General features: G+C 45.6%; 1 protein-coding gene across 3 annotated transcripts in view; it reads left to right on the top strand.

Annotated features, from left to right (window-relative positions):
- The window catches only part of POLK (DNA polymerase kappa), an 869,741-nt gene that overhangs the window by 605,552 nt on the left and 240,201 nt on the right, over nt 1-23,988 (top strand). For 2 of the 3 annotated variants that reach the window (XM_086960765.1, XM_086960763.1), the window contains exon 8: nt 12,970-13,206. The exons of the other annotated variant lie outside the window; for it this stretch is intronic. In XM_086960765.1, coding sequence (XP_086816891.1) covers nt 12,970-13,206 — 237 coding nt within the window. The remainder of the gene's footprint in view (nt 1-12,969; nt 13,207-23,988) is intronic. 3 annotated transcript variants of the gene reach the window in all.

Raw genomic sequence — 23,988 nt, 5'->3', positions numbered from 1 at the left:
GCACAATGCAAAACATTCACCCCCAGTCACAGAGCTGGGTTTAATCCATCATTATTTTGCTCACCAAGCCACCCCAGTTCAGACATGGCCATATGCAAATCAGTCTTGACCCTGTGCCTCATGGGAACAGTCCAGCCCGAACTGCCAAGCCATGTTTATTTATTTATTTTAAGGTTTTATAGAGTGCGAACCTGACCCGTGAGGGTATCAGAGCGCTTTACATATTCAAAAGGTAATATAGAGCGCAGTACATCACAGGAGACCTGTACATCATCGAGCTTACAGAATTGCGGGGTCATAAGGTAGGCAGGAGATCACAAAAAGCACTGTACATTTGGTGAACAGCAAAACACACAAGATCCCTGGACCGGGTTTAATCTATTGTTATTTTGCTTTTCAAGCCACCCCAGTTCAGACATATTGCATTCTGTCCATCACCTGTTTTTTCAATTGTCACCCCGAGTGGGACGGGTACGCTCAGACGTGAGTCCCGTACTCTCCATGCCACTGGAATCAAGCTAACAGGATGATGAGGGCTGAAAGCCTGAAACTGATCCTTGGATGGTTGGTTCTAGTCCAGGGAGGACCTGGCTTGGCAGTTCGGGCTGGACTGTTCCCATGGCGCACAGGGTCAAGACTGATTTGCATAAGGCTGGGTTCAAACTGGAATGGCATGGTGAGCAAAAAAACGATGGATTTAGGCCCAGATCTCTGTACTGGGGTGAATGTATGACATTTTTCTGCATTCTGTCCATCACCTGTTGTTTTTGCAATTGTTACTCATCCCCCAGCCACACATGCATTTCTGCATCTTTCTTAAGACCAAGTTTCATTGTGTTATATTGGAGAAACATAGGTGCTTAATTAGGTTATCCAGAGTTCATATTTGTAGTGTCATTTGCACTCTATCAGTACTTAAGTAGGTTATCCAGGGATGATCGACCCTCTCCCCTTCACCAAATATCCAGGCAGGGTATCCCTACCTAGGTATTTTCTCTCTCTATCCGCGATCTCATAATATTCTGTTAGTCTGCGAGGGCAGCAACCACTGGCATGCCCATATGCTTTATTTCCAACTCTCTAATATGTTTCTCTAATCTAGACATGCCTCCTGAGCGTCGATAGTATACCATGTTGTTTGGCTGTGCACACACCCCTAATGACCAGCTTAAAGGTTTCCCAAAGGATATTGTGACTTTCATAGAGCCCATTATAATAGCGATGTATTCTTTAATCTCTTTCTTTAGCTCCTCTCTGAACACCATATCCTGTAGTGCTCCGGGCATTGAACGCCACCATCTGTGGATGACTTGCACCAAGGATCCAGAGTTCCCGAAGCAGCGGTTGGTGGTCCAATAGTGTTCTCACCAGGTAGCGTGCTGATTAAGACACCAAGCACATGTCTCGACACTGCAACCAGAAACACACCCTAGACCATGACTTATACATCATAGATAAGAAAGTACCCTCCAGATTTCTAGTGCGCCACATGTCTATTAAATTATGAGTATTAGTAGTGGTGGCCTAGGGTGGTGCGGGGGGAGATGAGATAGATCACATATATTAATATATTGTTAGGCACAATATTCAAGTCTCCACACCCCCCGCTTCCCCCAAGAATCCTTGAGGCGAAAACAGCCTACATCTGATTCTTCCCTTTTGAAAGAACAATGGGTCATCAGTTTTGGATTCATATGTATTGATAATGGTGGTGTGCTTGCCTTCAAGTACCCCCTGAATGATATGTCTTCGACCATGGTTATCAGATATTGAATGAAGAGGATGAAACTGCACTTTCTTCCTGACAAGCCTCTCCACCTCTTGTGCATAAGATGAGTGCGATGCAGTATAGTTATATACACACCTGTGTGTTCCAAATTTGAATACTGCTGGGGCAAAGTTGGGTTCTGATGCTGCAGTCACATATGTTCCTTGTAATAGTGTGATTCATACATTGTGTCTATCCAGATTTACTAGGCCATGGCGTATTTTGTGTTGGCTGTTCAGTTCTCTCATGCTCCGTGTCATGAACGTTCGAGTTCTGTCACCATACATGTTCGCTATAAGTCAGGCAAAGACGTAGAGTACATACGGTGACTGAGAACTGTAGGGCAATGCACATCTTTGTATTACATTAATGACACCTAAGTGATATCTCTCAATTTGTGTGAAAAAGCATTCCCAGAAACATCCACCCATACCACCCTTCCAATTCAGTGTTGACCAGGTTAACTCTACCCACCCCTCCTCCCCCAACCCTTACAAACAACAACCCCAACAACTCGGCAAATAAAATGCTGAGCATCATGTAGGATTTAATCATGGGTTAAGACATCAAGTATGGCCAACAGGCTTCGACAATGCGGAGGTAGCCAGGGGCCTAGTGTAGTTACAGTTGCAGTGATGACAGGAAGGCTTGTTATTAACTGTACAGAACAGTGAAACCGTAGCTGACTGAGCTAGTGCAGCAAATTAATGTTAGGATCGTTAACTCCTAGCCATGATGTGAAACTGCAGCCCAGGTGCAGTGTGGCCCGCTACACCTTATCTACTGCAGGCCCTCTAACCTAGGCGATAGTAAGTCAGATATTTGTATCAAAGACATGAGCACTGACCATACCAAGTCTGTCTGTTTAATATGAGGCAAAGTTAGAAGTTGTCATCATTTTGGCTCATCGATGAAGAGGCTGATGATGCGTTGGAGTGCCCATGCCCTTGTGATTCCAACGTATGCAAAAGTGCCATTACCTGTTTAAGATTACTGAAAACCTCGACTTTGCCCTTCACAGTAATCTTTTTTTTTTTTAATGTTTTTATTTGCATTTTATTATAACTCAACATCACAATCATGTCATTAGCAGTACACACACCCATATCCTCCACCCACCCTTCCCAGAGTTGTGCATTTCTGACAAAGTTCGTTACAAACCGACTTGATATCCATAACATCGTTGTACAAATGTCTCGTAGCATCATACGCAAAGTCTTCCCGGGTGTGCTCACGCAGTTGTGCCATTTGTTACTCACACCACCTCCCTCATAGCCCCCCATCTAATCCATGATAGTGTCTCCATCTAGTCCAAACCCTGTGGAACTTCTTCGGGCATCCCCTAGCTTTGTAAGTCACTCTCTCTGCGGCCATGTACAGGTCCAGCCCTCTCCTCCATTCCTCCAATCCTGGTGGTTCCGGTGACCCCTAGTGTTTCGCTATGTCTCTTTTCGCTACCACAAGTGCCAATATCAGGAAGGTTAGTAGGGGTCGCGCTAGGTCCACGTCGTTAGTCATACCTAGTAGGGCTAGCCTGGGTTCCGGCTGGAGAGGGATCCCCACGACCTCACTTAGTTCCAAAAAGATGTGGGTCCAGTAGTTGTGAATCAAAACGCATGTCCACATGTGATAAAAGTCTCCGTCCTCCAGTTTACATCTAAGGCATCTCTTGTCGTCCGTTTTCCCCATTCTATGGAGTCGCACTCTGTCATAGTAGGTTCTGTGGAGCACATTAAATTGGATAAGGCGCAAACTGGACTTAATTGCTACCTCCCTGGGATGCATTAATACTAGGTCCCAGTCTAAATCGTCCATGTCTCCCACCTCGGTTTCCCACGTCCGTCTAAGCTTCGCCAGATCGCCTAGCATGTTATTGATTAAGGTTTTATATGTGAGTGAGACTGTTTTCACCTGAATCTGTTCTTGTAGGAGCCGTCCCTCTAATGGTGCATACTCTGGGAGCCCATTTAATTGGATGTTTTGGGCCCGCCAAGCATGTCGCAGCTGCCCATATTTGAAGAACTGTGAGTGATGTAATCCAAATTCCGTCCCCATGGCCACAAAGGATTTCAGTTCCCCCTTGGCGATCACATCCCCTATGGTGGAGATGCCTATGTCATCCCATCTTTGGAAGCCTTTCAGTTTGTTTAGTTCCGCAATGCCAGATCAGCGTCTGCCGTGTGGGCTTCTTCTCCCATTCCGTGCGTTTTGTAGCTTTATTCCATGAAAGTAAGGTGATGACCGTTGCTGGGAGAAGTTGCTCCCGTCTAACGCCCCCAAAGAGATAGTATAGTAAGTTTTGTGATGACATTTTATGTCTTTCAAGGGAATAAGTGGGATGATCTGCCTGAGCGTGCAACCAGTCGTTGATCGGGGCAATGTGTTCCGCCCAATAGTAGGCCTCCAGATTCGAAAGTGAGATCCCCCCTGCTGTATTGATGTCTCTGGAGAGTAGTCAGAGCCACTCTAGGTTGTTTACCCAACCAGAGGAAAGACCTCAGATCCGCACGTATTCTGGATATTACCTTTTCTGGGAGTGGGTAGTACTCGTTCTGTAGGTCATATAAATACTTGGGTAGGATAATCATCTTATACATTGCCGCTCGACCTAGAAGTGTGAGTGGGAGTTGCCTCCAGCGGTCCATATCTGTGATGGAGTTCAATATAATTTGTTCTAGGTTACGTTTTAACGACAGTTTTCTATCAAGCGTTGTATATATTCAGAGATACTGGAAACCCTCCACTGTTGTCAGTAATTGCCCTGGAAGTGCCGCCCAGTTGCCCTTCCCCCTGGGGTCATAAAGGATCGATTTGTGCCAGTCGATTGGGTATCCCGCGTGCCTACCGTACTGCTCTAGTTCTTGGAACAGTTCCGGTATAGTTGTCTTCGGATTTGTAATATGCAACAGTATATCATCCGCGTATAGGGATATTTTCTCTTGTGCTGTGTCTATCGCAGCCCTTCTAAAACCTCCGATGCCTATATTTTGTCGGATCCTAGCTGCCAGTACCTCAATAGTGAGTGCAAAGAGGAGGGGGGACAGTGGGCATCCCTGTCTGGTTCCCCTCTGGATCTGGAATTCCCGTGACATCCTCCCATTCACTCTTACTCTGGCCCTAGGTTCAGTGTACAGGAGCTGCACCCATTTCTGGTACTTGGGGCCAAATCCGAATCTCTGCAAGACTCCCTCGAGACGGCCAATGAACAGCATCGAAGGCTTTCTCGGCGTCGAGGGAAAGAAACCAATGTGGTTCCTCTCTTCCCTGCACTTCCTGTAGCTAGTTGTGGGTACGTCTGAGATTCAATCGGGTGGCCCTGTCTGGCAGAAATCCCGTCTGGTCCAGGTGTATTAGGTCCGTTATCACCGACCGTAGTCATAACGCCAGAATAGTCGCCAGGAGTTTCACCTCTGTGTTTAGGAGGGAAATGGGGCGATAGGACGCGCAATCCTCGTGTCGTTTTCCCTCCTTATATATTGGGGTTATTGTCGCCGTGGAGAGGTCTGGGGAGAAGTCTCCCTTCCTGAAAGGCCCCTTCGAAGAGTCCTTTCAGATGGCGAACCAGGAGGTCCGCTGTGCGTTTAAAAAAGCTTCGCCGGGAAACCATTGGGTCCCGGTGTTTTGCCTGATCGTAATCTGGCTAGGGCTCCCGAGATATCATCTGAGGTAATGTCAGACTCTAGTGCCTTAAAGGCCTCAGGAGACAGGGTTGGCAAGTCCGCTTGCTCCATGTATTATAGAGCTTCCTCGCGTGTCCCCAGATCCCTGGCTGTGTAGAAGAGTTCATAGTGTGTGGCAAATGCCTCAGCGATTTGAGCGTCAGACCTAACAATTGTCCCATCTGAGTCTCTGATGTGTTCCACCCACCTAGCTGCGCGCTCCTTCTTACTTAGCCACGCCAGTAGTTTGCCTGACTTGTCCCCCACGTCAAATAGGCGGTGGAGGGTGTCCAGGGCTTGAGTTTTAGCCTCACCAGTCACTAGTTCTCTATAGTGTTTCTGGAGATCAATTAGTCGTCTGAGAGTCTCAGTATTCCTTGAGGTCTGGTAGTCCCTCTCTAGGCTCCGGATAGTCGCCTCCAATTCAACTACCTCCGAATGGAGTTTTCTCCGCTCCCCCGCCAGTCTGTATCCTGTCTCGCACTACTGGCTTTAATGCCTCCCAGAAGGTCACACCCGAGTCGACCGTTCCCTCATTCTCCGCAATATAGACTGCCACATTTGCTCTCAGGCCTCTCAGAACATTTGCATTTTGCAGTTTCCATGCTGCCAGGCGTCAGGAAGCCCCATCCTTACCCCGTTCCATTCCTATTCTTGCCAGCAATGGTGAGTGGTCGGAAATCCCCCTCGCATTATACTCCGCAGTGTCGTCTACTGCCAAGTATTGTCTAGACATGAATAAATAGTCTAAACTCGAGAATACCTTGTGCGCGCCCGAGTAATAGGAGTAGGCCTTCTGATTGGGGTGCAACCATCTCCAAACATCTGTAAGCCCTATATTGGCAATCAGTTGGGACAGGGGGGTCCGGGCCCCCTCTCTGGATGCCGTGCCCCATGTCCATGACGTCATTGAAGTCTCCCCCCAGTATTTGAATGGTGTCAGCAGTGTCTAGGAGTATGTCAGCTACTCTCTTGAGCGTGTTCGTCTGCAGCTTCAGAGGAGCGTATACTGATATGATCGTGTATGTGCGTCTATGCCATGTCCCCTTGACCCCCACATAAGTCCCCAGTGGGTCTATCCAAGTGCGTGTAATACAGAACGAGGTGGTCTTCTTTATAATGATAGCTACCCCTCTCGAGTCAGTAGTGTATCCCGCATGTGCTAATACTTTGTGGCGACCCCAGGCTAAAAAGGCGCAGTTAGTCCCTTTGAGATGGGTTTCCTGCAGCAAAGTTATATCTGGGTTCTGTCTTTTAATGTACGAGTTCACCAGCCCTCTCTTGATCTTATTACCCAGCCCGTTTACATTCCAAGTCAGGACACTAAATTCTCTACGTTGTGTTTCATTGTCACCCGTCATTCAGAGGTACAGTGCGATCAATGTGGCCGGTCTCCGGTGTATAAGTGTAGTGAGTGTAGTGTAGAGCACTGAAGTGTGCAACTGCATTCACATGATTGCCTCCCCCTCCCCCCAATCAACTCCCTCCCAACTGACCTTCGCAAAAAAAACCAACCCTGCCCTCCCCCTCCCCACCCTTTCCCCCCGTCCATCCCATCTGTGCAACAAGTTACTTACAGGACTTTCGGGTGGTAGAGGTCTGTCGCCCTCCCTAGAAGAAAATTCCCAACTAGTATATATTTAAATCTCTATCTGTACTGCCCACAGTGTTCTCCGTATCCAGATTATCAGGCTAGTGATGAAACAATGCTCTCTACACAGTACAAGCAGATAAGATAGACAAAAAACAAACAAAATGGGACGTGTTAACTTGCATGTCTCTCCGCTCTAAGCCGCCTCTCAATCGTCTATGATTGTATACTCTCAGGGGTACGAGTCTTGTAAATCACCAGGCGATGCCCCCATCTCCGGCGTCGGCTCTTGTTTCATCTCATTAATGGCTATCACCAGGGGGTGCATGGACTGTTCCTCTTTGTCCTCGCTGTCAGAGGACTCCCCTGCGGGTCCCTCCTATCCCTCTGATCTGTCTTTTCCAGCCAGGCAGTGGAATCGGGATCCTGAGAGCTGTCCTGTGTCGGTAGAAATAGAGTTACTCTTCCGTCTCGTTGTTGCTTTTTTTGCGGAGTGCGGTGTTGTGTTCACTCTCTTGGTGCCCCTCGCATTTCTCGTTCGCTGTGACTTTGGCTGTTCCCATTTCGCGGCCGTGGCTGGCAGCTGTTTGTCATTCCCACTTCCTCGAGTTTCAGGTTTCCGAAACAAGGGACGCTCTTCCAGCCACTGCCACGCCTCCTCTGGGCACATGAAGAAGTTCGTTTTCCCGTTATATATGACCTTCAACTTCGCCGGGAACAGCAGCATGTATTGAATTTGGAGGTCTCTTAATTTCGCCTTCACCGAATCGAAGGAGCGACTCAGTTTCTGTACCTCTTGACTGTAATCCGGGAAGATCATTATAGGGGTATTGTCCAGCCTTATCTCCCCTAGTTTTCTGGCTTCTCTTAGGATCAGGTCTCGGTCTGCAAAATTCAAAAAGCGGGCGATGACAGGCCTCGGCCTCGTGCCCACCGGGGCTTCACTAGTAGCGCCCTATGAGCCCTCTCTATTACGAAGCACGGCGAGAAGTGTGCCGTCGGGAACGTCTCCTGCAGCCAGGTCCGTAGGAAGCCCTCCATGTTGGTCCCTCTCTAAAGCCCACAAAGCGGAGGTTGTTGAGGCGGGCCCTGTTTTCCGCGTCGTCCACCTTCCATTGCAGTTGCTTGTGTGATTCTCGGAGTTCATTTACATCAGTCCGCAACGACCGCGTGGTGTCTTCGGCTTCCCCTAGTCTGTTCTCTGCCGTAGTGACTCTCTGTCAGGTTGCGAAAATCCTGGTGCAGTAGGGTGACCTCAGAACCCACCTCTTGTATATCTTTGGACGCCTGTATGGCTCCCGTCAGCAGTTCAGTGTCGGAGCGGGTACTCGCTGTTTCCGTCGTGGAGGGTTGGGGCATCAGTGCGTATCTCTCCATGGTGCCCTGCTTCGGAGTCTTGAGGATCGGGTCTCTTTTCCCCATCGTGGCTTGCAATGTCAATCGGGTGCTTCCCTCGGGTCGCAGGTCCGGCTCCCCTTGTATAGCAGGTGTATTGATGTTATCCCTCCAGCAGCTGCTATCGGCGGTGGCTGCCCTCCTGTTGGTCCCGTTAGGCCCTCACTGATCGTATCTCCGGGTGTCACCATCGCTCACCCGGGGCTCCAGACCCCTGCTTCGCTTGTTATGTCGATGTGGGCCGCTGTCCCCCGCCTCTCCGTGGAAGTTTGCCTTCTCTCGTGTCTTCAACTACGCTTCTTGGGTGAGCAATCAGGGCACCGCCATCTTGCCCAACTAAGACCTGTGAGGATAGTATGGGGGTTCTGCCGGGCAACTATTCCCAGATACGTTGCACCGTACGATCCTGATGATTTACTAAACTGCGTGTGGGCCCGTGTGGCAATGGGTTGGTCTGAACCATCTATTTGTGGTACTTCCGTCTTCTATCCCTCGGCCGTGGAATGGAGATTATATCGCCCTCAAAGTCCATGAGACTGCGACAGACATTAACGCGTGGGGCCTCTCGAAGTATATCCCAGTTGTATGTCCATGAATGACCCCTACTGCGTGAGGGGCAGGTGAGCCGAATGGTGTGCGCGGCGGCGGATTCAGCGAACCGTGCAGTTTCAGGATTATGTCGTCCTTACATATCCCAGTACCGCACCTTCGTTCTCAGACTCTGCTCGGTAAACGTCGGGCTTTTCACTTGGAGTCCCCTCGCTCCTCCTCATATCCTGCAGGAGTATCTTGTCAACAGAGGGTGTCCCGCACCTTCATCCGCGGCCCGAATAGAGTCCACCCGCCTTCACTTTTACCACAGAGCAGTACTAGCCGGGGCTTCTAGTTTCCACCAAGGGTAGTTACCCTGAAGACGCCCATCAGTGTTCTTTGCTATGTGGGGCCGGGTAATCAGTGCAGAGTGCCTCATGCCTTTATTAGGGAGGTCAGTACTTGCAGGATTATGCCGCCATTTTATGCCCCTATTCCGCTGTGTCCTCAGTCTTTAGTTGCTGCCCGATAGCATCTGGCTTTCTCTTAGGGTCTCTTCGCTACCGCCCACCACGGTCCCCCGGTACCTTGGTCGTAGAGCAAGTATTCGTCTGTGCTCGCCTCCAGGCTATTGTCAGCTGCTCTCCCTCTATGCCGAGGAGCAATTCTTGCCAGGTCAGCTTACTTGACGGGCCGTCGTTAAAATTTTGTCCCCGGCTTCCTTATCTTTGTTAGGCCTCTGGATGCGCCGCCTCGTAGCCGGTCGGATTTTCGGAGCCGGTAGTTGCGGTTCGCTGCCTCGGGACTCGGAGGATCACCCATTCATAAAGGTCTGTTTCAGTGCCTGCTTTGGTCAGGATCAGCATTTGCATTGTCAGGGTAGATGCCATCCAGGCGCGGAGCTCTACTAGGACGCGGTCATCTTTCCCCGGCCGGAAGCCATGCCCCTCGCCGCCATATTGGGCTTCTCTCCGGAGCCGGCCGTCTCGGGGGAATTAAAGTTATTAGAGACACCTTTCCAGTCCTCCCGGAGAGATAAATTCAGCCCCCGCTGTGGGATGGGTACTTCACACACCTGTAGAGACCAGATTTCGGGCTGTCGGACGTCCCATTAATGTCGGATTAGGATCGGCTTTCAGAGCGGGTGAAAGTCACTTCTCACCCGGCCATGCTGCTGGCCACGCCCCCCTTCACGGTAATCTTAAGACTGGCCGGGTAGAGCAATTCTTGACATAGGCCAGCCTGTTGCAGTTTCTTTTTGCAGTTTTTCATAAATGCACTGCTGGTCTCCAATCACAAGGTATGAAAAGCTATCGGCCCCTAAGAGCATGTTGAGGTTTTTTTTCAGTATAATTCTCTAGTATGCCTGTTTCTGGATACTGATTCCAGCAACCAGAAGCTGAAGGACGGCATCCAGACCCAGAAAAGAGAACCTTTCGTCTGAATACTGCGAACCAAAAAGCCCCTAGAATACTAAATAAATCGAGACATCATATAGAAAATAACCAAAGACCCTACAGCCATTGCATTCAGCAACTGAAACTGATTTAAAGATGTCCTACCCCAATTCTACCCAGCCCTGATGAAGACCTGTGTATAAATAAAGTGATGGTCACACATCCATAAGGTCGAAACGGCATCATCTAGCGGTTCAGAGCTAAGGACAACACCAAGGGACGCTGTTTTATTCAGCTAGTAGAGTCGGATTGCTCTGACTCACACCTGAGAATCATTTAAAGTAGTCTCTGACCCCTACTAGGACCACAACAATAATAAGTGCAGAGAACTAAGTGGGAATTAGCTCCGTCACGAAGAGAGATAAAATAACTAGGACACAAAGAGACTTGGGGAAATCCTATAGTTTATGTAATTTCCCAGACATAAGTGTAACAATGCACAGTAATGTCTGAAGTAAATGCAACACCATATGATGTATGGGATAATCTAATTTAAAATTGTTTTTGCACATTAATGCCCAAATAATGTTTTTGTTGTTCAGTAAAGTGATGTATTATATATTGTATATATGTGTTGTGTATAAATGTGATTTTTCACTTTGAAATATTGAAAAGATTTGTATGTACTTGGTGAAAGGGACACCTAATTGTTAAAAAGTTTATTGATGAAACAATAAGCATTGAGTATGCAACCACAGATTCAATAAAAGGGACATCTGTGATGATAAAAACTCTATTGCAATTTATGGTGTCAGAGGTAATATGTTTGTTGAAATGTCTCTGGATTCCGGCATACCCACAAATCTCAGGTTGTTTCTGCGACATCTGGACTTCTCACCCTCTTTTTTGGCCATGGTGAGACCGAGTATTTTTTCAAATTGTGTAGCTTCTCATTGCTGTTGTTGGCAGCGTCTGCAGCATCTGATTCTTTGTCCCATTGCCTCAATTTATTCCTGGTACTTATCTACCATGGTTTTCATAAGGCCTGTAAAGGAGGTCAGTTGATCAAATTTGTTCTACAGACAGCATACTTTTTGGCATCTCCAGTAGCAGTGCGTTCCCCTCTAATTCTACAGCCACAGCTTCTGAGACTGAATACGCAGATGTAGCCGCAGCCTGCTCACCCTCTACTGGCCGGTTTGGCTGGAATCTCATGTGAGCTTCGCCTGCCTCTGGTCCCCCACCCTCCTTACTAATATCTTTTAAGTTTGTCTGGATCTCTCACTGCAGGCACACACATGACAAGTAACAGAGGATGGTAAGCAACATGGGACAAGTGGCGCCGCAGTCTAGTGTTCAAGTTCCTGCTCCATCTGGGGCTAGGGCCTACAAGGGATGCATAACATGCGTTTATATCTCCATGGTAGATTTGGGCGATTATTGATGAACCAAGGTGCCACCATAGTGGTCCCTGCAGCCCGTAAGGGTATCCAGGGGCCACTGCACACTCACTGAGTAATTGAAGCCGTACCAAAGGACAGATAAGAAGCACAATGCATCACAGATAAACAACCCCATCTTACAAACACTCCATCCTCTCAGACTGCAGTCAGAAAATCACCAGTGTGCAGTATCCTCAATGCACCATTACAGTGGCCTTGTGTTCAGTAGTGTCTTCAGAACATAAATCATTCAATGATCGATAATGGGTGAATTGGGGCCCCACAGAGTGACCGAAATTGCTCAGTTAATACACAACACCAGGGACCAAGTTGAAGCAAGATGCCTGGTGCAAAATGGGCTGGGCCTCCCCATAAATTACAAACAAGTATGAATTAAATGATGGATCACATCGTCCTACTCAATGTTTGTGCAGGCACTAATTGAGTCACATCCTTGTTGCCTAGAAAGCCCTGGCAGACCTACCTACGCAACCCCAGCAGATCCTCGAATCTCATGCGCAGCTGTCTCAAAGGGTAATGCAGACCCGCAACTCTAGGTGGGAGTGAGATTCTTCTTCCCACGGCAGGCGTCATCTTGAGGCTCCTTGTCTCCTGCCAGCACCTACAATGACAATCATTTCAGTCTCCCATGGTACTGGTGTCCGGGCCACGCCACTCTCTCCTCTGCATCCCAGACCAGGCCCGGCCACTCCAAACTCAATTGCTCGCTGTGTCCGCCACTGATTGGTTGCAACTACCCACCATCAAGAGTCCGGTTCTTATGCAGTGCTTTGGTGCAGAATATTTCTGCCCAAACTCCATGATTCTGCTGAATAATTGCTCTTTGTCCTAGGAGTGTCACACTGGTGCGACCATCTTTAAGTCAGGCACTCTGGCGCACACCATTTTCCATATTTGTATGTAATCCATTGCTTTATTGATATTTGTTTGAAATATTTAATATTTGCTGTTTGCCCTGCCTGCATCCTGAATGTTTTACTAGTCAAAATTGTAATCGAAGAAAACCTCAAGACTAAGTAGTCAATATAGTGTTCAGCTGACGTAGAGTTATAGCGGTTTTCAGTTTTTCAGCTCCTTTCTAAATCTTTGGTAGAAATGATACATTTTGAAGTCGATTGTGTAATAAAGGAAGCAGAAGGAACACTAAATTATATTGCTTTTTAAGGTAACGTTTCTGAAGATGAGCTAAAGGTAACAGAGGTTGAGGACACTCTTTCCACCTCTCCGGTACTCTTTGAAGACAGCCCCCCTCTGTCACTAGAGAGGAATGTTCCTACGTGTGAGCCACAGGGTGAGACTGTGTCGATGAAGAATGCAATAATATTTGGAAAATCAGTGGAAGATGCAGTAAAAGAATTGAGGTTCAGAATTGAGCAAAAGACTACTCTGACTGCAAGCGCAGGTATGGCATTTTATGTATTCATACACGCTGATTTGTTTTAAAGGAACCGGTTGATGATACCCTTTTATTTTAACTCACAATACATTTCCTTTCTGTTCTGTTCACTGTAAATAACATTTATTACTATTAACCAAGTTAATGACAAGAGTTGTTAATAGGTAGAGGTCACTATAACCTCTTTCTTCAAACATGTTGTAAGATATCTACCCAACTGCCAGTTTGAAAGGGAGAGGGGCAAAGATAATGATACATACTGCAGTAAGCCTCTGACAACAACCTGATCTGGCAGACCCCTTGCGGACAAAGCTACAGACTTCCAGAGCTACTCCTTGCCTCACTCCCGGAGCTTGGTTGAACTCAAGACTTAACTCTGTATAGTAGAGTGCAAGACAACACCTGCTCAGAGATATAGTGAATTTTGAAACTGTAAAGAGCAACAGTAGTGAAAGGTGCTCTGGTTCTATTTGCAGGGCCAGGAAGGCCTTCTATTCCACCTCTGTATTTCCTTGGTGGGCTGGAGTCCATGGAGGCTGATTTTGAAAGCATGGGGCCTCTTCTAGTGCCTCTGTAACTTTCCTCAGCTCTCTGAACTTAATTGTAGCAGGCACAAGACGACTTAGAGGGAGAGGTAAAGAGAGTATGGTACAGAAAAGGCCATCAGAGCGGGACATGAGAGAAGGAGATAGAATGGATGAAGGTAAAGAGATTTCGTGAGGAGATAAAAGGAGTGGTGCTGGTTTGAGCATTTTTGAAAGGGCTGTTTTTGGTTCCCCAGTTTGGCCCTACCTATTTGGTTCTGAAACAACAACATTTGAGGCCCAAAGGAAATTATTATGCTGATAAAAGATGAGTGGGATCAGAGTTCACTCAAAGGGATAAGGGAAGATTATTACAGAGGGTAGCGGTATAACAGCGAAAGAACCTTTTGCTCTTGTGCATGGAGAATAGGTTTTCAGAATGGCCAAGAAAGATGAACTTAGAATGCGGATAGGTGTAGACCTGGAAGGGAGATTGGAGAAATAGGAGACCGTTGCTGAAGACAGCATGGTGAACAAAATTGAAAGCGTTTAAGAATCAGTTTTTTCATTTGTTGCTAGTGGTGTATGGGCTAGATAGTAGAAGGCCAGGTCATAAACTAATACCAAGTATCACTTGATGCGCAGTATTTTGGAAAACCTGTATTTGGATGATCGAATATTTAAGAAGACCCTAATTTGAGAATGTTCCCAGCAAACGGGCAGGAAGATACTGTAAAAAGCCAAACGGTGCTCCAGAAGATTTAAGCAATCTCCGCCCCATCTCTTTACTGGCAGCTCCGGGCAAAATGCTAGAAAAATTAATCCAGCGGCAACTAAACAAATTCACGGAAGAGAGTAATGTTCTCCATGAAACACAATCAGGCTTTAGATCCGGCTTTAGCACCGAGACCGCCCTGATCGAGTTTGCCGAATCTGTACGGTGGTCGCTGGATTTAGGAGCATCGGCAACGCTGGTGCTCCTGGATCTATCGGCCGCCTTTGACACGGTGGATCATGGCAGGCTATTACAACGCCTGGCTGAGATCGGCCTTCAGGCCCAGGCACTGGGTTGGCACCACTCATATTTGTCCGGCAGATCTCAGAAGGTGGCTTTAGGCGCCTTCTCCTCAGAATCCAGGAGACTGAACTGCGTGGTCCCACAGGGATCAGCTCTTAGCCCGCTGCTTTTTAATATTTATTTGGCCCCGCTGTTTACGTTGATTGCCAATTGGGGAGTGACCGCAATTTCCTACGCTGATGACACCCAATTGGTTTTCCCTTTTTCTGAGGTATCAGGGGCAGCCTTTTCTAACTTCAAGGGCTGCCTTCGTGATGTGGCCTGCTGGATGAATATCAACAAATTGAAATTAAATGCGGGTAAAACGGAGGTTATCTTTTTTGGGAAAGGTGCCCACCCTCCTGCCGAGTTCTGGTGGCCGTCCGAGATGGGCCCTGCACCGATTCCCAGCATAAAGGCAAAAAACTTGGGGGTTACATGGGATGATGGCCTATCCTTTGCCCCCCATATACAGCAGGTCGTTGGAGGTTGCATTAGTAAAATTAGGAACCTACGGAGATTTCTTCGACTGCTCCCCGAGGGCTGCCGAAAAACTGTTATTCATGCCATGATTACCTCGAGGCTTGATTATGCCAACGGCCTTTATTTAGCCTCCCGAAATTTCTGCTACAACGGATGCAAACTGTTCAGAATTCGGCAGCAAGATTGTTAAGGCACGTTCCTTTTAAACACCACATTTCCCCACACTTACGCATGCTACATTGGCTACCTGTGGCCAGCCGTATAAAATTTAAGGCGCTTACCCTGGCCTACAGAGCCTTACATGGGTCTTGCCCAAACTATTTAAAAAAACGACTGTCTAGATACTCTCAGGCCAGACTCCTACGTTCTAACTACAAGGTTCATCTTCACGTCCCTCGAGTGAAAAGGGCTCGCTTGGGTGGCAGAACTTTTTCCGCAAGTACGGCACTTGTTTGGAACACCCTGCCTCCTGAAATACAACAAGCCCACTCAGAACCTAGTTTTAGGAGTTTACTGAAAACATGGCTTTTCACACAATAATTTTAACTTCTTCGCACTATGACTCTTACTGCTCACTCTAGCGCCGGGACACTTCCTCCGGAGGTAGCCGCTCGCGCTTTATAAAATTCAGTATTATTATTATTATTATTATCTTGGATCCCCATATGTCTCTTTTTCAATGACAGCAGTGGAAGGGTCTTGCCAGGTTATTGAAAAGCAGAAATCACACAGAAGAGGCTTTGTACATTTGGAGAACAAAGAAGAGAGCCTGATTAAACAGCGCTTCCAGAGTGCGGAAAATGGAGGCTAGAATGAGGGGGTTGCTTACAACTTCCAAGCCTAATGCTGAATCCAGTCTGAGGTTGAACCCCGCGAGACTACTACCTCAGTTTTGTGAAAACTGAGTTTTAGCATAGGTTCTGACGTTTGGGTGGCCAAACCCACCATGCAACCGAGGAAGACAATAGGTAGTTCTAGTGTGTCACATTCAACCTGATGAGGAGTTTGGTATTATCATCATCAATGAAGTATGAGAAACCTGTTAGGGGTGTCAGAGCAGGATTCTTAAGTATACTTAACAGTGTAAGGAGCATCCCTCAGGTACTTCTTCTTTGTAAATATTTCTTTCTGTTGAATGAGAAGGCTGATTGCTAGTCAGGAAGAAAGGAACAGATCCAGGCAAAGGCCAATGACCTTTCCAAAATTCCATAATGTGTAAGGACAGGCTTGGAATGATGATGGTATCAATGCCGGCAGAAAGACCCATAATGATTAATGGTGTGTCACTGAAGCCATTCGAGGTTATTCAGATGTCATCCATTGACACAGCAAAAGTAGAATCAATGCCGTGAGCAGAGTGGAAGCTTGTCTGGGAAGGACAAGGAGTGGAAGACAAATAATTTAAAGCACCAACCACACCAATTAGGCAAAGGAAAAGGAGTCATCAAAAGAAAAAATAGAGTTTGTTGTGCTACCAATGAAAGCCAGTGGTGTCCTCTGTGGTAATAAGGGTGGCCAATGTCAGTACGTAGGCAAAGGTAAAATGTCAGAAAAAAATAACCATCTCCTAGGGCCCAAGTAAAGCCTGCACTATTGGTAATAGATTATATACGAGAACATTGTGGAGAGTGAAAAGGTAAAATGTCAGAAAAAAATAACCATCTCCAAGGGCCCAAGTAAAGCCTGCACTATTGGTAATAGATTATATACGAGAACATTGTGGAGAGTGAAAAGGTAAAATGTCCGAAAAAAAATAACCATCTCCTAGGGCCCAAGTAAAGCCTGCACTATTGGTAATAGATGATATACGAGAACATTGTGGAGAGTGAAAAATTATAACTTCATTATTAATCTTTGGCACTGAAAAAGAAGTAGACCAACAAGATAGTACTTCTGGTGATATCCTATTACACTTTCGTTTGTCTTAAAGCTACCTTTTGTTAATTTTTTTCGTTTTCAGATTTTCTGGAGTTTTTACAGGCTGAGTAGATGCTGCAGGTGGGTGAAGTCAGGCAGTGTTTCACATACTTGGGTTGTGATTCAGGGATTTAGCCTTTAAAAGGCCTTTAAATATTTAAATTTTCTGAGGCTTTTTTTCATTGGTAGTGATTGCTTGTTCCAGTCTCATCAATGGTTCTCGGAGCAAAGAGGTTTTTTGTAGCTGTAATTTTAATGTTCAGTTTCTATGAGTGGTTGTAAGTATGTAACCAGAGGTTCAGAAATCTTAAATAATAGGTTCGACAATCAGTCCATTTGCGATCAGACTTATATTTAAATCCACAAACAATACGTTCAAGTCCAGAAGTCCTCCCTACACAGCTTCATGCTCTCAGTCCAAAGCACACAGCCATTTACTTTAAGACGTTGGCATGTTGAACCCAGACCCATAGAGCTGCCAGGTAGACATTGAGAAATCCCAGTATTTAAGCTCCAAACAGAAGACAGTCTTTAGCAGATTTAGCGCTGCAATATATTTGGTAGCCCGTCAGGGAACCGTCGGCTAGCACAGTCCCGATATCAAGTCCTCAGTTCAGCATAAGTGAGAGATATCTTCTAGTCTCTGAAAGTGCGTTCTTTCTATCGAGCTTTTACAAACAATAGAGGGCCAACATGCCAATAAAAAAGGAAATTTAATTTATATGCTCATCTTTTTTTAGTGGATTCTCTAGATCATTTTTGCCAGGCCAAATTGCACGCCATGAGACGCATGGAGTACTGGCACCATCTGACGCTGTCACTTGACCCTGAGGCACTGTGCACCTTACAAGCTGAGGCCCAACCAATAGTGTGAGCTTTGGCTCCCGTCCAGTGACATCATGTAAGCTTCAGCTTTCTCTGAAGGTGTGATGACTCCAGAGCAGTGGATGTTAGGATCACTAATCAGCGTCTCTCTCTGTGATGGAGGGGTTAGGTGAGGAAAATGGGACTCTTTATGGTAACTACTGGAAGCGCACACCGGAGAAGGACTTGATGCAGGGCATTTCATGATGACAATTAGCTATCATGGAAGGAAGGTACTGTCCATGGCTGTTGAACCCCAAGGCTCTGAGGCACGGGTCTTTATACACAGACAAAGACGGTATAGCTCACCCCTATTCATCCAGGAAGGTACAAGACATGGCACTAGGTGGATTTCACCACTGCTGACTTCTGGAAACCGTTGTCGTGCTCATATCCAAGGGTACCCCACTTTTAGGTTCAGTTCTGGGATGAGGAAAAATGAGGCAAGGAAGAGGGGCGGTGTATTCCGAAGAGACCATGTCCCCCTGTAGCCAGCAGTATGCATCTTCGCCTCTCCTATCCTGTAACAGCACATGCAGCCTTCTGCCCGTGGAGACATCTTCATGGCGGGGCTATTTATTGAACGAGCTGTGTCTTCCCATACATAGCGGCAGTATCAAGGGACTTTGTACAAAAATACTTGATCGAGATGAAATCAGTTATTATATACTATGATGCCCTTCCAAAACGTCATATAGCGGTACTGACATCGAAATATGAAACTCTACATGTGTTCTCTTACTTTTCGTAATTGAATCTGCCTGAGAACAAGAACTCTATTTGTTGTTGTTCTTACTTCGATCTACTCTAGGAGGGAGGGACCTCGTGGCGGAGAACAGAGGGAGGGTCCTGCTGCATGCCCTGGAGCTATCAGAGCTTCCCCCACATCTGTGAAGACAATTGATTAGCCAGTTGTTTATGTAACAAAGTAATGATCGATCCGTGGCCGTGGAAGGTGGTGAACTCTACTGATGCTTTCTCAAGGCGATTCTCTTATTTACATTAACATATGGATACCTCTATCTGAGCCCCTGACATGTCTTTCTTTATTACAGATTAGCAGCCCGTCCCGACGTTGTCCGGGTATGAATTGCTGCCGGCCTGTAGTATATTGTTTTGTAGGATTTCGTTTTGCTAGCATTTCTTATCTTGACAGGCCTGTGAAACGCTCCGATTCACAGTGAACTGCTGATGCACTTAAGAGTGCGCGTTCAGTAGTGTGTGAACTCGAGTTTCCCTACTTTATTTTTCCTTGCAATATTATATAGCGCGAACGCGACAACATGACATCTGAACAATTTACATTACAGAAGAACACATTCATTTGTGGTAAGCACAGGGAGACAAAGCGATTTGCCTGGAATCACAGGATGTTGAGCTGATGCCGAGATTCGAACGTAGATCCCCAGCTCTAAAGTTCGCAATTCTAGAACTTGTGGCGGAAGGTGTGTCTAAAAGTGTATGTCGGTGTTGGTCATCAATGAGAGAGAACTGTGCATTTTTCAAATCGGTGGTGAAAAAATATTAGTATGTTGCTGGAGATGTGGGCCGCCGTGCCACCAATGTACTTACCGGGGGAGGGTAAACGCCCATTATTCCGCAACTTTCTTTCCGCATACCATCACTCCGCATACTTTCATTACGAAGGTACCATGACTCTGCAATGCCATTATAACGCATGGCATTACATTTTATATGCTTTTACCACGCATACATTTACAACAACATTTGTTGTAAATGCATGAATGGTAAAAGCATGTTTTTTTTTTAATGTTTGGATAAGGTAAGTATGGGTATATGGGTATATGTTTTGGGGTACTGAGGTATATGTTTTGGGGTGTTAGGGTATTTTAAGAGTTCAGATATAGTTTTGGGTTATGGGGTACAGGGGTAGTTTTAGGGTTCAGGGCTAGGTTTGGATTATGGGGTACAGGGGTAGTTTTAGGGTTTAGGGATAGGTATGGGTTTTGGGTACAGGGGTATTTTTAGGGTTCAGGGCTGGGTATGGGTTTTGGGGTACAGGGGTATTTTTAGGGTTCAGGGCTAGGTTTGGGTTTTGGGGTACAGGGGTATTTTTAGGGTTCAGGGCTAGGTTTGGGTTTTGGGGTACGGGGTATTTTAAGGGTTCAGGGCTAGGTTTGGGTTTTGGGGTACAGGGGTATTTTTAGGGTTCAGGGCTAGGTTTGGGTTTTGGGGTACAGGGGTATTTTAGGGTTCAGGGGTAGGTTTGGGGGTACAGGGGTATTTTTAGGGTTCAGGGCTAGGTTTGGATTATGGGGTACAGGGGTATTTGTAGGGTTTAGGGCTAGGTTGGGGTTTGAGGTACAGGGGTATTTATAGGTTTCAGGGCTAGGTTTGGGTTTTGGTGTACAGGGGTATTTTTAGGGTTTAGGGATAGGTTTGAGTTTTGGGGTACATGGTATATTTATAGGGTTAAGATGGGTTAGTGTTTAAGGGTGTTGGGGTATTTTAAGGAGTAAGGGTGGGTTATGATTATGGGGTGCAGGGGTATTTAAAGGTAGCAGGGTGGACACCCGGAAATGGAATGTACAGAACCTGGGAAGAAAAAACAATGAAATATTGGGCACACCGCTCGTTTTATTTTCCTGTAATCCCGCGCCCCGCACATGATATGAAACATGGCATGAAGGGCGGAACGTACCACTTGCCCCCCAGCGTTTGTCACGCCTACAGCACAACGCAGACACGCCCACAAGGGACTACTTTGCTGGCACGGTTCTTTTACCTTTTAAATGTATATGGTGGGCGTCTGCACAGTCTATGTCCTTCTGCTGCAACTGCCCTTTCCAACGCTTTATTGGGTGTTGTGATTGGTGCTGTGGTTCCTGAGATTACCCACCTCAAAGGTTTGGACTCTCTCTTTATTATATTAGTATAGATGACTGAATTAAATCAATAGGTATATCTCGTGGGACAGAGGTAATGTAATGTAAAAGTAAACTAAATTCAGAATCATATATTACATTACACAAGGAACAGTTCCCTTTCAGGTGTCAAGTAAATCATGTCTACCACTAATACTAATGTTTCCAGAAATGTAACAGATGCAAGGCCCGTTCAAAGCAAGCATCAAGTGAGTGGACAAAACCAAGTATGTCAATTAACAAAGCATATGAGGGAGCAATAGCATTTTCCTGCCAGTGGTTTTCACAAATTTAACACTGTGTTTGTGTACGCTGGAAGCCCATATCATATTAACACATTTGAAATGTACATTTATATTTCATCTGTATCCATGTGTACAGGCCAGGTAGCCTTGCTGGTATCATGAAATACTTATTTTACGATTCCCAGTATGATTTGTCGTGTGTAAGTGTGTATATATATATATATATATATATATATCTCTATATACATATGTAAGTGCTGATGGGGGCTCTGCACGAATAAAGAAAATACTCACGGACTCGAGTGTGCTCCTGTTTTGTGTCGGCTGATGCAATTCTGGTCTCTGACTGTGTGTGTTGTGAAACGCGGCTCACCACCGCGACAGGAGGCACCCAGGGCATGTGGCAGCGATGACGGTGAACTTCAGTGTTGCATATATATATATATATTATATATATATTCTATTTAACAATGAGGTGTTTAAACAGCAAAGAGGGGTGGCAATGGGGGCATGTTTTTCCCCCACCTATGCGGGTCTCCACGTGGGGTGGTGGGAGGAACATGTCCTCAAAGTAACCCACAAACCATGGTGGGAAAGGAATATCATCGAATACTGGAGGTATATAGATGATATTTTCATCATATGGCATGGTAGTGTTGTTGAAGCTGAAACATTTGTCAATAACATTAACGATAACTGTTTGAATCTTCAATTCGCAGCAGAAATCAATAGGGATGTGGCCACATTCCTAGATGTGCATGTAAAAATCATCGATGGTAAAATCACCACAGGTTTATTCAGGAAAACTACCTCAGGGAACACCATCCTTCATGCACACAGCTTCCATCCTAAACACACTATTGCTGCCATCCCATATGGTGAATTTTTAAGAATTCATCGATCATGCAGCACCATAGAAATAAGAGACCATCACCAGGAGGAATGTAGACAACGACTACTAGTTAGGGGCTATGATGACAAAAAACTACTGTCTAGTATGGAAAAAGCCAACAGAATGGATAGACAGATACTCTTGGATCCCCTTGGATCTAGAATCAATGCTACTCATTCAGAAGCCCAGGATGGTAATACCATACGTTTAATAACGGGGTACAGCCGTCAGGCCAAAGCAATAACTAAACTAATTAAACTCGAATGGCCAATTGTCCTGACTGATAACATTCTTAGAGACATTATGCCACAATCCCCTACTGTCACCTTCAGAAGGGCATACTCAATGCGTAACAACTTAGTTAGGAATAGCCCAGAAACACCCACTGACAATTGGCTTTCTCCACGTAAAGGATTCTTTCGCTGCATTAGCTGTAGAGCATGTAAATTCGGTGTTAATACTAAATCTTTCCCAACACCATTTGACACCCAACCTATCATGCTCAAATCTCACTATACTTGCCGCACTGAGTTAGCGGTTTACATATTACAATGCAGCTGTAATCTCATATACGTAGGAAGTACTAAAGGGGCGGTTTATTTACGAATTCTCCAGCATCTAAGGGCCATAGTAAATGCGGACTCCGCCTACCCAGTTGCTAGGCATTTCCAATCTGTTCACAATCAAAACTTAAACCATCTAAAATACTTTGTGATTGATGCCATAATCCCCAATAAGAAGGGAGGAGACAATGAAAAACGTCTACGTCAACTGGAGTCAAAATATATTGTCATGCTTAACAGTAAGCACCCCGAGGGTTTGAACATAGGGGAAGACTTGCGCAATTTCCTATAGTTGTCATTATGTGTTTAGCTTACCCATTGGTATGCATCTGATCTAGGGCTTCTGTGTAAGCGGTGAACTTTAATCAATATGGTTAACTTGAATTCTGCACGGTAGGCTGATACCTACCGATATGTACAACTAGAGTGCATGGTTTTTAAATGGATTTGTCCACATAATTCCCTCCCTCTTTTTTGTCAGTTGTTATAGTACTGTCCAGTGTAGCCTGAGTACAATAAAAATCAGAATGTGAAAAGTCAAAAGCTATAACTTGGGCATACAGATCTTTTTGAAACATTTATACTACACATCCACACTTTAGCACTTTATTGTTTTCAAACACACAGTTCTACGGCTCTCATGGTATTTATATGAGAAGATCCGTTTTTAAGCCTTCACTTTATAATTGGAGTGTCCCATTACTAATTCTTGACCATCCACGTTTTTCTTAAATGTTGAGTTGGGCTTTTTTCTTGGCAAACACATGATTGGTAGATCACTGTGGGGCTAAATGGTTGGCAAATTTCCATACTCTTGGCCACATTACCACAACTACCCCACATACATAATCGGGTTCGAGTTATCTTTTATAAACATCCCATACCTGGTACCATGGGGTACAGTATAACTATAGAATTATAACCCGAATAATGATTAATTACATTCTCTGTTCTGAAACTTCCCAAATATTCTACCCAATTGGTTTTCTATTGAGGAATGTAAATGTATTGTGTTCTGTGTTTCCAAACGTATTTGTACGGACATTTGCCCACTCTCCATAAATCAATATGCAATAACATCTCGTTTTATATATTGATTGCATCAAGTCGATTGATAACATGAAAATGAATTTGTCTTTTTCTTGTGTTCATATCGCAATGAAACATAAAACACTAGCGCGCTGTGCATTTACGCATTTAATCGATATATTGTGCGAACATTTCCAAAATTTGTTTCAATCATACATGTATGTATTTGTACAAGGTTCCAAACGGTATATCTATGTTTGGTTGTCAAGCGTGCAATAATGTCCTTTCTTTTAAAACATGACATTATTATTTGTGTTGTGATACGTTTC

This window comes from Lissotriton vulgaris, chromosome 3_1 (genome assembly GCF_964263255.1).
Source record: "Lissotriton vulgaris chromosome 3_1, aLisVul1.2, whole genome shotgun sequence".
Lineage (NCBI taxonomy): Eukaryota > Metazoa > Chordata > Amphibia > Caudata > Salamandridae > Lissotriton > Lissotriton vulgaris.
The sequence above is the reverse complement of the archived record's forward strand: the minus strand, read 5'-3'. Positions and strand labels throughout refer to the sequence as shown.